This window comes from Scleropages formosus, chromosome 1 (genome assembly GCF_900964775.1).
Source record: "Scleropages formosus chromosome 1, fSclFor1.1, whole genome shotgun sequence".
NCBI classification, from domain to species: Eukaryota; Metazoa; Chordata; class Actinopteri; order Osteoglossiformes; family Osteoglossidae; genus Scleropages; species Scleropages formosus.
Genome location: NC_041806.1, coordinates 8,440,219 through 8,456,487, shown reverse-complemented (window position 1 = coordinate 8,456,487; position 16,269 = coordinate 8,440,219). Strand labels below are relative to the sequence as shown.

At 45.9% G+C, this 16,269-nt stretch overlaps 1 protein-coding gene across 1 annotated transcript in view; it reads right to left on the bottom strand.

Moving 5' to 3' along the window:
* Positions 1-7,098: 7,098 nt before the first annotated feature.
* Positions 7,099-16,269, bottom strand: part of plxna3 (plexin A3) — a 113,828-nt gene continuing 104,657 nt past the window's right edge. Inside the window, exons 25-32 of the mRNA XM_018752967.2 lie at positions 14,256-14,415; positions 13,636-13,739; positions 13,262-13,358; positions 12,689-12,879; positions 12,431-12,600; positions 11,986-12,198; positions 11,658-11,808; positions 7,099-10,458 (exon numbers count right to left, since the gene is read on the bottom strand). Coding sequence (XP_018608483.1) covers positions 10,363-10,458; positions 11,658-11,808; positions 11,986-12,198; positions 12,431-12,600; positions 12,689-12,879; positions 13,262-13,358; positions 13,636-13,739; positions 14,256-14,415 — 1,182 coding nt within the window. The 3' untranslated portion in view covers positions 7,099-10,362. The remainder of the gene's footprint in view (positions 10,459-11,657; positions 11,809-11,985; positions 12,199-12,430; positions 12,601-12,688; positions 12,880-13,261; positions 13,359-13,635; positions 13,740-14,255; positions 14,416-16,269) is intronic.

The window sequence follows — 16,269 nt, the reverse complement described above, 5'->3', positions numbered from 1 at the left end:
CGACCAGCTCTCCGACAGGTCGGTATTGTAGGCTGTACGAGAACTTTGGTCGTGGAAAGGGCAGCGCGGCGTCTCAGCGTCAAGCATCTCATCTCGCATCACCGTTTCTCGGTCTCAGTCTCGTTCCCACAGTCGGTCAGTATTCACTACACTAGCGTTCGCAATCTTGAAGACAACATATTTCGTCTATGACGGTTTCGTCGGAGATTCAACCTGCAAAATCGGAGTATCAGCGGTGAGGCGGCAAGCGTGGATGTAGAAGCAGCAGAAAAATTTGTTGACCAATTTGATGAAATCATCAAATCAATCATTCTGTAGTATGTAAGAGTTATGCAAATTAAAACAAAGTTATCAAGTTGGTTTCCTTTAGACCTTTTCTTTATTCAGAATAAATGAAAACGATTACCTGTATTTACACTATGCAAACCTAAGTAATGTATATTAGAGCTGATTTCAGTACATGGTATACACTACAGTATAAACATTCATAAATATACTAAACTGTTATAAATGGTGCAAAGGTGACATTAAAACAATATCTAAAGATGGTTGACACAAACCCACTACCAGTACAGTATGCTATAAATATCGGTAAGAGGCGGCTCCTCGCTTATCGACCAACTCGCTTAAAGACCTAGTCGTAGGAACGGAACTCGGTCGTTAAGTGAGGAGTGTCTGTTACTGTCATCATTGTCAACGACCACTTGTCCCAAGCGGGGGCGCGGCAAGCCGGAGCCTTATCCGGCAACACAGGGCACAGGGCCAAAGAGGGAGGGGACACACCCAGGATGGGACGCCAGTCTGTCGTAAGGACGCCCAAGCGGGACTCGAATTCCAGACCCATCACACAGCAGCCACTGGCCAAACCCACCGTGCCACCACAGTCCCCAAGTACTATACATAATAATGATGATGATATTATTATTATTAGAAGAAGATATAGTGTCCACTCCTGCATGAATAGCTCCATTGTAAGTTGACTTTCTTATTTCTGCTGTTTGCAGGTTGTAGTTCATCGGACTCGTTGGAAGAAGGATCTGACTTGTATTCAGTGCGAGACCACGTCCGTTAGCGTGAGCGGGAAAGGATCTCATTCTTGCTGCCCAAGTCAAGGCGGGCAAGTCCGTGCGTCTCAATATGTTTTTTGTGCTGGAGCCTGCTCTCGTACCTTGTGTGCGCGCGCGCGTGTCTATGCGAGAGGGAGGAAGCGCACGGGTTTGTGCTTGTGTGTGCAGTTATTTTGCAGCCGTAGATCCCTTTCCCCCCGGAATCGAGAGTGCTCAGCTAATGAGAGCCCCCCAGCATGCATTACTTATTTATAGACCCGCAGCACCCCTGAGGCAGCCTGCCTCTCGCTGCCTGTTTTTCCCCCTTTTCTCTAATCCTTCTCTTTTGTCTGGAGGAGCCGCTAGTCGACTTTCCCCATCTCCCCCACTCTCCGTCAGATGCCGTACCTCCACTGTGCATTAATATTCATGGCTGTGTTATTTTTCTCATAAATCCCAGCCTGTGGAAACAATGGGGGTGAGGTGCCGGCGCTCATGTGCGACTAGAGCATGGAGCAGCCACTCTGCGGAGCCGAGCGGACCCCCCAGCATCTCCCTTCGCCCCCCCCGAGGGCCCTCCAAATCAGCATCACAGGCCTGAGAGACACACCCTCGCACCAGCGGCCCGAACACACACCGACGGCGCCATTCAAACTCTTTGCCTTTCATGTCTTTTTCACGGCTGCTTCGCGCCGCTAAACTGCAAAGTAATGGCACTTCGCACCCGGCTGCAAAGAGACCCGCACGCAGGCGTCACGGCGGCGCGCAGCACAGGCCGAGAGCTCTCGCTCCACCATCAAAGACTCGCGGGCGTCTCGGGAGAGCAGCTCAGTGGCACGCGTCACTGACTTTTTACTCCAGTGCTGGTATGAAATAGCGGTATTTTAATGCTCCAGTGTTGGGTCTTCATAGAGGCAGGTTGGAGTCCTTCCCTGAGAAAGGGACCAAAGAGGCCACAGTCGGTGATGCTATTCCCCTGATTTCAGCCAATATTTTTGTAAGGTCCTTCTTCGGATTTTTAACCTTTGACCACGTGTTCAGTAGACAGGTCAAGACGAGGAACCCAAGTCTCGGATAACGATCCGAGTCGGTCTGCATAAGCGAATGGTGAGCGGTGATGCGTCAAGGACGGGTGTCTGTCTTCCGTACACGAGCTGTGGAAGGGTGGCTCTCTACCTTTTTTGCCAAATGGACCTGTGCTCCTGCAAAAAAGGCGACGGCAGAGCCATTTAAAGCCACGATTTGCTGAGTTTCCTCTTTCAAAACGATCACAAGTAGCACAGCCTTGAGACCTCCAGCTACCTCTCATTCTCATTCAAAATGAGCACATCGCAAGGTGAACCCCTTTGAAACGTATACCAGCCTCTCGTTCCTATTTAAAGTAACAATATCACACGGCGCGCCCTCTTGAAACGTATTGCTATCGGTTTGCATCAGGTCCTCGACACACAAAACGCGTCTGCGGTTGGCCTTTTCTTGTACCGCGTCGTATTTATTTCCCGGTAATCACAAAAGCACATTTGCCCTCTTTCAGATGTTTATTACAGACTCGAAAGGACTTATTACAAATGCGTTCTGTGCGGGAACTTGTCGTCCTCGAAGCGTTCAGTTAGGCGTTCTTTTCGGCTATCTTCGACGCTCACATCTCCGTCGGCAGAAATATCTGCTGCAACGAACCCCAAAGTTCACTGCTTCAGAGGCGGTGACGTATGGAACGAGAGCATCTTGACGTGAAGATAAACGGCACCGTTGAAGGTTCCGCCGACAGCCGTCTAATGCGGACGGAGCCGAGCTCCGCTCGCCGTAGATGAGCGCACGACACCGAACATTAGCTGTCATAAGCTCGGCATCGGAGAAATGGATCTTCGCCGCAGTTTAAACGCAGGCTTGGTGAGATTACATATGGCACGCAGGAGCAAGCAAATTTGGCACCTGGAAATTCAGTCTGCTCAGTTTAAGTCGAAGTCAACTTTGCTGTCACAGGCAGTCAGGATCCCGTTGTTATGGGATGTCAAAACCACACCGGCAAGCCTTTCTTCATTTCCAAAGATGAATATGTAAACTTGCTGGGGGTTCCACACCCATGATGCCCTCCCACAGACACACAGATGAAGAATTCCTTTGCACACTACAGGTCACTCAGCAGCACGCATGGGTGTGTGACGCATGACTTACGGATGACACCTGGCAACCCGCAGGTGCCAGACGGGTTCCCAGGGGCACTGCCGAGACGCGTTGGCCGACCTCCACCAGCCCACCTGTGGAGCGTGTGACAGGCGCAATATCTACTGTGCACCCACAAAGCTAATTACACCGTCGCCAAGCTCTCGGCGAGACACGTGAAGCCGTCCGCATGCACCTGGCTTGAACCCGGCACGCTCCCAAGAACGGCGCCCTTGTGCTCCGCGTCACCAGAGACGAACACCGACTGTAGAGATGCCCACTGTGGAAACTAAACAAAAATATCACAGTTCCGATGACTAAAGAAAGGGCAGCAAGTTAAAGGCTTGAGCAGTGTACTTTTGGATAACACATGGATAAGGCATGGTGCAAACTTCTTGGGCTGATTTTAATGTGCCTACTTACAAATAACAATGGTAAAATAATCAGAATACATTTCATTGATTCAATCAGTTCATTCTTTAAACAATGTAAGAAAAATTGTAGTTTTTTTTTCATTTTCCATTCAGTTTTGATAGATTAAACATACTTTTAAGGATTAGGTTCTACTACAGAATATGTCAGTTTTTAGAAAAATATTGTACATTCTCTAAATTAGCAAATTTTGGCACCAGATTCCAGACCCTTTTAAGATCCGATGCTTTCTAGAATGTTTTTGTACTAGAACATTCCAATAGCTCTAAAGTACTAACTGACTCCAGAAGAACTAATGGTATTTTTGTATTCAGTAAACTTTAATCATAATCAATGCAAAAATCGACATAACTAGGAACTTAGGATAATTTTATTGCGTTGTGTCATCGGTTACCACTTGTCCAATACCAGTTCATCAGACTCAGTAAAGACCCCAAACCTTGGGATGTGTGTAACATTAGAGCAGAAGAATTTCCAGTGTTGAAGAACAGAGTCAATATTTTCCTATGCAGATGTGAAGTCTGTTCCACCCCGCACAACCCCTCTAGTCCTCCGCAGGTGGTCAGAGGGAAGTGCTTCTGTTGGTCTGGTGTCGGTGAACATCAGAGGCCTTTCCAGGAAGAGCTGATAATCATGGATGGAGGCGGTCAGGGACCGAACCTCATCACTGTATCAAAAGGCAGGAAACACAGGAACCGAAACACCTGATGACATGGAAACTGAGGCGAGGAAAACAAATGGCTCTTTATTGCAGGAGACCCAAGAAATCTGCTGCTAACATTTCAGTTCTTAATTTTCCACAGTCTCTGGTTTTGGACCCCTTGTGCTGTTTTTCCATACACTGCACAGCGCTGCTTGAAAGTACGCGAACCCCTTGTGGTCCTCAGTTTTGCCACTAAATGGTTATTTAATAAAAATCAGTCTTTCTCATGTGACAAAACAGGTGTGTAATGACCAATTCCATATGTTGCTTTAGAAGAAATCGTGTGTGTAGAAGAAACACGGAAATGGTGCAGGTGCAAAAGTAAGTGAACCCCAACTTTCATTGGTTAAACCTAACAGGTAAGTAGCATCAGGTGTGTAAGTCAGTCATTTATTCATTTTATAGGTTTAATATTTTACACAGGAATAATGACCAACCCTATAAGGTTCAGAAACTTTCAAGCAGCACTGTGTGTGTAATGGAAAAGGAATCAGCTGCCTCTGAACTCTAACACAGCGTGAAGGAACACTATCTGTTCCCTCTCAGTCACTGCTCCTGCTGGGATGCGGAGCACCCCAGCCAAAACAACACTGTCAGCGCCATGACAAATAATTGCAGGGAGTAGAAAGGGCTCGGATAATACTTCGAGAGATATCTGATTGAGGCAATGAGGCTTGGAAAAGCGTTCCGGAGGTGGAGCGTCTGATGGAGAGGAGCACAGCGGAGGCGCGGGCCCCGGCCGACAGCGACAGGAGCGGCTTTTCTCAAACCGGAGGTGAAAAGAAACAAAGACAAACATCAAGATGGAGATGTTTTTACGCAAGAAAGGAGCAAGCTTGAATACATAAAAGAACGAGTGAAAATTAGGGTAGTTCCGGGCCTGTACACGAAGGGCATTGGTGTTCCTGCACAGGAGAAAAACCATTAAAAGCCCTCCCGATTTACTTAAAGTATCATCTCGCTTTTGTGCGGCACGTTTTTATTGCATAAGGTTTCAGTATTGATGCCGTGGGAGTTTTTGTCATTTTTTATTTGCTCATTCCGTTTGATTCAGAGATATTGAGGAGACTGGTCTACCTGAGTCTCGGCCCATCTTGGAGGTTTGATCGACTTGCCTCCAACTGGGTCTGATCTGCAGCTCTAATTAATAAAGCAAAACGAGTGTGTGAGAGTGGGGAAAAAAAAAAAAACTTGCCTATTGTTACTCCTTTTGATGTAAAATAAAAATGTCTGCAGTTGTAATGAAATCCAGTGGCCTGGTTTTGATTCCACTGGGCTGGGAAGTAAGACTTAATTACCTTTTTCAGGGATTTAATTACTTACTTGGTCCAAATATACTGGTTTTGCAAAACGAAGGACGTCAAGGACGTCCCTAATGACGCGTTTCCCTTGATCCCGCATACATTTCTATTTTAATATACGTGTTGTTTCACATCTGCATATTTATTTGTTTGGTCCCGAACGATGCTCCTTCCGAAATGGAATTTTGAAAGATACGCGATCAACGCACCGCAGCGACATCTCTGCATTCAGGGAAGTGTTGATGAGTTTGTGAGACATTTCGTCTTTATTCGAACAAAGGCCGAACTCAAAAGAGGCCGGAGACACACCCCTCCAGACAACGTGAGACAACACTTTAAAGCACATATAGCATCATCCACTTACTTTTAATTAGCAAAACAAAACACCATGCTTGTCGTTTTTAACATTAAGTTATAATCCAATCTTTTGAAAACCTCTCGGACTCAAAAAAGTGCAAATATATACAAAAACACTTCATTGCAGCCAGCGTTTCAAAGGATTCATTACTACAACTCTTTCAAACAAACAAAGAAAGGAACAATAATTTAAAAAGAAACATTTAAACAAATAATTATACAAAATATATTTATATATTTATATATAATTAAGGACTAGGCAGAGCAATCACCCATCAGCCAAGCAGTCACTCACAAAGCCACTTCCTCTCTGGACACATCGTTAATATATTCCATATATCTTTGAAACTGTAAACAAGTCTGTTACGTCAAAATGGATTCAAACATTTGGAATAAACAAACAAAGCTGACAAATCATAACTCTGAGACAAATGTTTTACTAGAACACTGACTGAAATGTAGTCTGGACCTAAAACTTGACAAATATCTTCTACAGTTATCTACTGAGAAACACCACGATTTTTGCACCAGTTCCTCTCTCGCCTCACAATTACAGGTGCCTATTTTCTTCTGATGATATATAGCACATTACAATAATAGATCATAGTGTCTGCAGTGGCTCTGAGTTCTGCAGCCCCTCTTCTAATGGATTTAGCGCACAGCTGTAGGCCCCACAGTACTTCCTCTTTGATTATTACCCTAATTTCACCCCGAAGCCCGATAGCCTCTTTCACTTTACATTTGTACAACCCGCTGACAGGATGACTGGGACCCAAGTAAGGGCCCACAAGAGGGTAACCAACCACAAAGCCTTAAATCATATACACCTCATTGCTGCATTCCCCCCCCCCCTCCCCGAGCCTTTTCAGATTTATGATTATTTTTAATTTTGGAAAGTGGCTCCATCAGGGCTCCAATATTCGCAAATCCACCTGCGCTGCTGACGTGGCGGCTCTGGCAGCGCACAGCTCTTCTGACTGAGCGCTTCCTCCTCTCTCCCACACCACACCCACCACAGAAAGAGATGCAAATGCACTGACCCCATTTCCTTCTTCAAAAAAGAAAAGGGGAAAAAAAAAAAAAAAAAACCCTCGGAAACATTAAAAAAAAAAAAAAAATCCTAAATGATTATCCCTGCTGCTTTTCTTTAAATATTAATAAGCTCCACAATCTATTTGCAAATATCTTGTCCCCAGAAGCTGTGTTAAAGCCAACACATGTTCAAAGGTTTGACTAAGGTTCCTACACAGGGCTCACACACTAGAAATGTGGAGAGATGGCTTTAGTGCCGTGTTGATTTAATTAGATGTAATGTGTAACGTGATAAGAGATGGTGGGAGAAGAGGTCTGCAATCTTTCTGGGAGAGATCTGATATGCGAGTCCAATTAGCCTCCATTGATTGGGGTGATACAGCTCTACATTAAATGTCAACAAAGTTAACCTGTCTATAAAAATCCACCGCTGCAGGACGATCCTCACCTATTTTTTTTGCTATTTAATCAGGTCATTTAAATACACCGATAACAGATATACTACTGCAACAGCTCGCCGCTCCTCAAGCCTGTATTTCAAATTTTTTAGGAGACCAAACGCACGTCGGATTGCACGCGCCGAGCCAAGGGCGCAATATTAGTTGCACCACCAACTTCCCAAGCAAACACAATTTTTGTTTTTTTTTTTGAGTTACTGTAATGCATTACAAGGGTCTGGTCTCAATAATAAATGAGCGAGAATAGAATGCATCCCCGGCCGTACAGAATGCTGCATTTGTAATTACGTTTGTGACATGTATGGAATTTGCCTGTGAACACCGAAGGAAAGACACCTGTGGTTTCCCAGTTACAGCGGTCACATGAGGAACAACAGGTGAAATCCATCTAGATTTACTGGGAGCAGTTGTGTCATATTGCAGACAATTAAGTCTGATTGCAATCAGACAGGTTTATTTTTGAGCATTCGCAAGTTAATACGCCAGTGGTGGATTAAACATATTGCGGGGCTGCGATTTCACAGTGTCGTCAGTTAATGTCAACCGCAGTGTGAATTGGGGAGGGCAGTGGGATTAACTTCCAAATCACATTCTTACTCTCTGCCTGTGACTTTGTTGTGGTGGAACACACTTAAGGCTCAGCTGAGCGCAACTCAATTTTCTTCCGAACAAATACATATCTCGTGTTCTCCCTCCCGCTCTCCAAGTCTTTCATCACCTACTTTATGGATATTTGAAAACGCAGGTGAACGCTGCATATGAATCTGATGCCCAGAATCATAATCATCATCATCATGTTAAATGCTCTGGTTGTGTTGCTTAGCCTTCATATATGATAAAACAAGAGTTCAAGTATGAGACTATGCTTAGCCATCAATGCTGCACACTGTTCTGAAACAATGTACATTCTATTGTTATACAAATAAATACATAATAAATACAACACAATAAATACTTCATCCTCAGTAAGGCCAGAACTCAGAACCACATCTAAACAAAAGGACAAATATTTTCAGGCTTGTTTCACCCATAATTCCTTCCTGTGTGCGTTCCCCCGAACAGAACTGATGCAGAGGCTCCCGAGCCTGTGGTCCAGGACTCCACATGGACCACGGCAACGCAAGGGAGCACCGCTGCCATGGAAACAGTCGTCGAAGAGGGACGGCATCACAGCCTGAATCGGAACCCGGCTGCACGGGACTCCTGATTCGTTACAAAAATTACACGTTAAACCAACTGTCTTTCCCAAAAGATATTTCGCAATAGCTTCCACAGTCCACTTTTTCGTCATGTAAAATCCACACTCGATTGGACCGACATGAAACCGAAATGATGACCGAAATGACGACACCACGTTGTACGTTCTCATGTCCGTGTGCAGAACTTTACGGAAAGCTGGCGGCCGACGGTCCTGGAGAGCCCGCGAACCAGTAGTCACAGCATCTGCGGCTACGGCGGAAAGGTAGAGTTCAACATAACAGAAATGCAGTTTTCGATCTGTTCCGTTTTGTGCTTGGTGTCATACAGTATCACACACATAAAGGCTGCTGCTTTTTTTCGTTACAGTAACTTCACACACAATGAAGTGAAAGGTAGCCACACTGGGTACTGGAACAAACACCTGGAGCTGCGGTACATCTCGTTGAGAAGGAGTTGGCTTAACAGCAGAGCTTGCGAGGACCTCTCAGTCATGGCTTGCCGTCGAACAAGACTTATTGCTCTCAATGGATCAACTCAATTTGGGATGCCTGACATCTGTAAAATGGGTGTGCTTTCCACAACATCAACGCACACTGTCCGTGGGATGTGGAATCGTCTAACCCTTTCGGATACACAGTGGTACAAAACACAGGAACGTGGGCACGCTTAGGTGGCCAGTCGGGGGGGGGGGAGGCCCTTTTCAGAGGGCGTTCAATTCCTGTGGGGATGCAGTAGAAAGGTGAGCAATTTAGGACTGTGGCTTACCTTCCTATCAGAGTAGCTCAGCGCTACCTTCCTACGCTGAGTCCGTTTTGGCCCCAAATTCAAGTAAAAAAATAAAATAAAAAGGCGCTTTTTAGGTCTATGGTATGGGACAGGTGAGGAGCTGTCAGCTGGGCAAGACCCCTGCCCTCATGCCCAGCTCCTGTACTCCCTTCAGCAAATTTAATCTCACGCCAGGCCACCGGTGATCCCACAATTTGGTCTCAACTGTTGATTCGGTACCTTTGTGTGAGCAACTGTGCCCTCCCTGCCTACGCAAGAGCAGAAGGCCTCGGAGTCCTCGTATCAGCTCCTATTTTAAAACTTCTGCAATGTCCATCTTTTTCCAGATAAAATGCCTAATCCACAGTCTGCTCTGGGACGTCCGCTGAGAACCTCTGTCTTATTTTATTACGGTTATCACGATAATTATCATTTTCATTATTATCTCAGACCAAAACCATTCTTTCCATGGCACTAGCTTGGCAATTCAGCACAGTTTCCAAGGCAACTGCATATAGGCCTTTCATGGAATGTATCTCGTAAAATACATAGCAGTCCACATCCATAAGATTAGGCAGATGCTTCAGTCTTTGAATGAAAAAAGCCAGTGCGGAGAAGAAAAACAAAAAAAACAAACACAAAAAAAAAAAAAAAAATACAAAAACAAAATGAAACTGTATTGGTCTCCCTGGCATGGCAGATTTGAGTCTAGGGGCCAGAGAGTGGTCCATGAACAGAGGGCTCTTTTAGCTGTGCTCTGGTCCTCGGTGTTGATTGTCCAGTGTTTCACATCCACCCCGTTCAGCACACACCGTGGATGTCCAAACAAAAGCCAGTTCAGCAAGCGCCCTGCACATCCCTGCCCTCCCCCCCCCTCCCTAGCAGCCTGCTCCTGGCCGCGCGCCTCAGCTGCTGCCTGACATCAGGTTGATGGCTTGCTCCAGCTTGTGCCTCAGTTTGTGTTTGCGGCAGTATCCGTCCCGGTCCAGAGCCGTCAAGATCTGGGCAAGAGTAAAGATGTGTTAAACCCCACAAAAGAGTGGTTACAACAGTGCTACCAGGTATAAGCACTATACACACACTGCTTGATTCATGAGCATAACTGGGACCCCGAATTGCCATTTTACACTGGGGTCCTATGGCCTAAAAAATAAATTTTTACTTTTATGTACATTAATTCATTTAGAATGTACTGTCCCACCAAAGCGATTTACAATTATTCACTCATTTACACAGCTGGGTAATTTTTTTTTTTTTTTTACTGGAGCAATTCTGGGCAAGTATCTTGCTCAAGATTATTATGGGAGGAAGTGGGATTTGAACCTACCACATCCAAGTCTAGAGGCAGGAGCTCTAACCACTATACTACCTGCTTCTTGGCTTAATACATGTTGGCTTAAAAAAAGGCCAAATTCACATCATTGCTTGGTGCTGGTAATTACAATGCAACAAAGCAGTTATTTTAGAACCTCGTAAGGCTCATAAACCGCCCTTGTTGAGCTAAAGACTGAATATTGAGAAAATTAAAATCCCAATAAACATTTACAAAACCCATAGGTATAATCTCCTAATGAACATTTAATAAAAAAACAAATGCATGAAATAAAGAACAAACACAAAATAAATCTCTCACTCCAGGGGAGTTTAGGCACAGTCATGAGGGTACTCGAGATGAGTTAGGCGAAAGATGCTCGTGCCTCTCGTACATGTGGTGAATTCCGACATGTCGTGAAGGAGCGTGCTTTTAGAGTTAAACTTTTTATTTTTGCTTGCAAGTCATTTCTTGCGCCTGCAGGGTAGGTAGCTGGTGAATTAAACTTAAGGTACAGATGAGTTTGCTTAAATCAAGTCCTTGTAAACTGGAGAAAGGTGCATAATAATTTCATACATAATTTGACAAAGCTTTTGAGAAGAACCATGCTGACAGTAATCTATATTTAATATTTATCTGAATTAAATATTTATCTGCCCTTTAAATGCAATTATTTTTACTTACATAAATGATGCTTTTGCAAAAGCAACTTGGACTTTTACCTGTTGCATATCTAAACAATTCCCCGTTGAAATTTGGTTTAAGTGCCTTGCTCCTGGGTTATACAACAGAGCGCTTCATCATGGGACTTGACCTGGAAGTTAAACTTGCGTGCTGTGACTCAGTGTGCTACCTGGTGAGTCAGGCCGTATGGCAGAAGAAACTAACCTCCTCCTTGTACTTGTTGATGTAGAAGTAGAGCTCATTTAGGGCACTCAGGGTGTTGAACTCATTCGCATGGAGGCGGGATTGCTCCACAAGGTACGCATCCATGTCCTGGTCACTGATGCTGGGCATCTTGCTAATGTCCCGGTAATAGCTGTTATGGGAGAAGAGTCACTCAGACTAAACATGTCCAGATGTGGTACAGTGGATTCGACACAGAAAAGCCAGTCCCTCTTAGCAGCAATTTGAAACTCTGAACGCAATGAACTTGCGACACTCATCGAGGGAAGTGGTGCTGCAGTGTAGTACAGTGAAAGCCTTCTCCACCTACCGCTCCACCCAGCTCTTGTAGTTGGGGATGTCCTTGGCATACAGGAGCTTGTTGGAGGGCGAGTCCTTGCCCAGTCGGTGCTCCGAGGTTGAGCACGAGTCCATGAAGGTCTGGGCCACCACTGACAGGCAAGCGTCCGTGATGCTGCTCTTGTGGATATCGAAAACAAACTGCGGATTCTTGATCACGTTCACCCAGAAACGGAGGGGCAAGCTGTCACCGACAGAGAGTGCCAGGGAGAGAAGCATAATGAGTGGTAGCAGAAGTTTGCAAAGTCTGCAGTTAAAGCTAAGAGGTGGAGTGGAGAACTAATGCGAGCGAACGCGGTTTCGGAATCTTAAGTGTTTCCAACAGTCATTTTCACCGGAAAAAAATACATAATAAATATCCCGTTTACATAAGCGCAAGGGAATTTCACATGCGGGAGCAGTCACTTGACACTCACCAGTTGCTCTTCCAAGTGTGGCGAACGTCGGGATCGCTGATCTGCCTGCGGTCCGCCTGCTCGTCCAGGAAGTCGAACATGTACTTGATGGCCAGGGGCAGGGCACTGCCGCGGTGGGCGGTGCTGAACACGGTCTCAAAGAGGTCGTCCACGAACTTCTGCAGAGTCCCCTGTGTTGACATTGGACCACATGTTTGCACCAGTCCACGAACATGTGCACGCACACATACGTCCAGGTGTAACAAACCGGTGCGGCACCTTGGTTGCCAGCAGGCGGGTGAGGTAGATCTCGGACACCATCTTGCTGCCCCGGTCGCCCTCTCGTTGGTCGGCGTGCTCGTGATTCTTGACCAGGTGCCAGAGCTTGGTGCCCGTCTCTTGGTCGGGGGTGATCATGGGGGCGCGGGATCGCAGACTGTCAGGGCTGCTTGAAGTCCTCAGCAGACTCTCTGATAACACGGTCACAAACGGGCCGGTGAGGTGTGTCCAAGCCAGACGTGCATGTTCTTTGTGTCTGTGCTCTCTACTGTTCCACTCAACTGCAATACTTCACAGTAAAACTGCTGGAACTGGGTAAAGCGAGACGCTTGAGGTGAAGCGGCGAAGACGATCGTGCGTCCGTTACGAAGACTATAATTTCGAAACACCTTGATGCATTCAGGGAAAAATTGTGTGTAATTTAATGTTCTGAGAAATTATGACTCATCGCAGATTTTACCGCTCGTGAAGCCTTTAAAGACAAAACGAAACATTCGCTCAGGAGCATTAGCGAGTGAGGGCGTTTGAGTATGGGAAGGCGAACACTGAGCTGTAAGGGTTAACACTGATTACCGTATCTGCTCAGGGAGCGAGTGAAGGTGAAGGAGTTGGCGATGTGGTAGACCAAGATCTGTTTCTGGACCAGTGCTACCAGGGAGCCGTCGGTCACCTGGGGGAGAGGCAAATGGACACGGTAAACCTACAGGACATCAGTCATGACGACTTCCAGCCACCAGCTTCAAAAAGTGCCTCCGAAGATTAAAGAGGCTCAAGAGCTCTGCTCATCCCATCTCGTGCTTCAGTGTGAGTGAGGCTGTTTGAGAAAACGGTTCCTTTAACAAAACAGACGTACCGTGTATCTTTGCGCCTGGTGGCAAGAGCCCAAGGCCAGACTCGACTACGACCTGCCTCGGGGGGCCAGTCTGTCACATAGCACGGCCACTCACCTGGTAATGAGCCAATGTGTTGAGCCGCTTCCAGTCGCTCTCGATCTTGGTAGTGATGTCCTCGTCCTGGAGAATAATTCGGGTGAGTCGCCCCTGACGCCACTCTGAGAGGAGAGACACTTATTTAGACCGCAACAATCTCTTTATCTCCCATCGCTGCATTCATATTTCATCTCCAGTTTGTGTGTAACTACATTTTCCTGGTGAAGTGAAAGAATTACAGACTCTGCATTATACATCAAATTTATTATTCCTATTTATGTTCATCTTGGAAAATTATTTACTATAGAACTTAATATTGTAATATTAATGTTCTTCGAGAAAAAGGAAAAAAAAAAAAAAAAAAAAAACTTTCCACTCTATCGAGCAGGTTTACATGAAAGAAAAATGGAGTCCTTTTTCAAAGCTCTCGAAAACCAAAATGCAGAGCTTGCTCCACTTTCTGAAATTAATATTTCAATTTTTTAAATATTTCAGAGAGGAAAATGTAAGAAAAAAGTAAGAGCAAGAAGGGGGAAAAAAAGGTTCTCTTTTGAACTCCTAACAACCCAGCGGTGGCTGATATACAAGCATTTCACGACGGTGAAGGTCAAAGTGCTGCGTTTAGGGAACCACCTTACCCAAGTCCATGTCCTCTGCCTGGGGTCTCTGCGAATAAGGGATGCCCTTGTACACAGCATCCAGCAGCTTGTCCTTCACCTGCATCACGGTGTCGCAGTTGAGCACCTTAACTGGGATCTCTGTGCCGGCCTCTCCCTCAGGGGGGATGCACATCAGAGTCTGAGGAAGAGGAGGGTACAGTAAAGCCAACAAGTACACTACATGAGGAAGCGTAGCAGAGGAACCAGTCTCATAACACACACACACACACACACAGAGTCTGAACCGCTTGTCCCATTCAGGGTCGTGGGGAGCCGGAGCCTTAACCGGCAACACAGGGTGCAAGGCTGGAGGGGGAGGGGACAGACCCAGGACGGGACGCCAGTCCATCACAAGGCACCCCAAGTGGAACTCGAATCCCAGACCCACCAGAGAGCAGGCACAGGCTAAACCCACTGCGCCACCGTGCCTCCCTATTTAAAAAGAAAAAAAAAAAAACTGGGAACGCACCAATTTGTCCAAAGACAGCTCAAAAATGGTGGTAATTTCACATGAGTGGACTACACTAACAGAATCAAAGATTCATGCTCCTCCATTAATCACCCTCATTTCTCCATTTTGTCCCCAACCATAATAATTAGAGTAATTTTAAGAAAATGGGACAAGGTCATTTAGCCAATACCACTTCGTAGCTGGAAATACCGATTGACATGCTCTGCAGAGATAATGAACTGGAAAATAATCTGTCAGTATACATCAACGTTGGACAATATAGGAAAAAAGATTATGGAGAAACTTTTAAAGGTCAATAAAATAAGTACCAGACGCAGAAGAGTCCATTGATTGGAATTGATTCCCAAAGAATTATACTTCACGGCAAAGGCAAAACAAAGAGGCCCAGGGCTGGTGGCGATGTGCTCGCTGCCCCCGGGTGCCACTCTACGCTTCGCTCGGCTTCTTCAGGAACCGGGAGCTGCCTGCCATTCTCGCGCTACTTATTTGCACATTGCAGCCTTTTGGAGTTTCGTGCGCAAAGGTAAGCGGGATGGACACACTAATACGGACGTGAACCGCCGGTGCTGAGCGGAGCCAAACAAGGAGGCGGCGGTGGCGGCAGCAGTTACACAGGCTGGATGAGGATGAGCAGGCAAAGGCCTATCTGGGCTCAGGTGGTCACAGGCAGCCCGGGAGTACTGGCGTGCACAAATAAGATCATATTATGACCGAAACCCAAGCGCCCACCATGGAGGGGGGCCATTAATGATGCTTTAATGACATCCTGAATAAAAAAAAACAAAATGTACTCAAGGGCTCTATTCTCACCCTCAATGTTCCAGTTCCCCTTAATATATTTAAACATCCCGCATGTTCCCACAATGCAGACGGCCCATATAAATTCATGGAAAGGACTACCCGTGTGCCTGGCGCTCTAATCAGGTGATTAAAACCTAGTGCAGCTGGCACAGGAACTGGCGGCATATGTACCCCTGCCACTCACCGATCATTAGCAGAGTCAATTTCCTCCCCTCTGCCATGCAAAGAAAAATATTTAACAAGTGAAGCATTTCTGATTAAAAACCAATTACACAGCAAATTAAGGAATTCTCAGGGAACTGCAGTTACACTATATTTAGGATGACAGGGGCTGCGGTTTTGGACAGTACACATTAAAAGTGAGGAATTTGCGTCTGATTTCGAGGCCGGGATTTGAAATATTGAATAATCGCGCCGCTCTGTGACTTATTTTTTAGACGTCCCGGCTTTATTAAGGAGCCTCTCGTGCTCTCTGGGACTTTGAGGAATACGCCGCAAACTCGATCCATTTTGCCACCTTCCGTTTCATCGTGCTTTAATTCCAAACGAGCCTTACAGCGAACCGTGATAAAGGCGTGACCGCGGTAAATGCGAGACACCTCATCCATATAAGTTGAAGGGGTCCAGCCTTGGATCCCGCAGCGTTTGTACCAGAGCCCGATACACGACAATTCATTTCAGGGCCATCTCGGAAACATCTTAATGCTGGATGGTACGAGA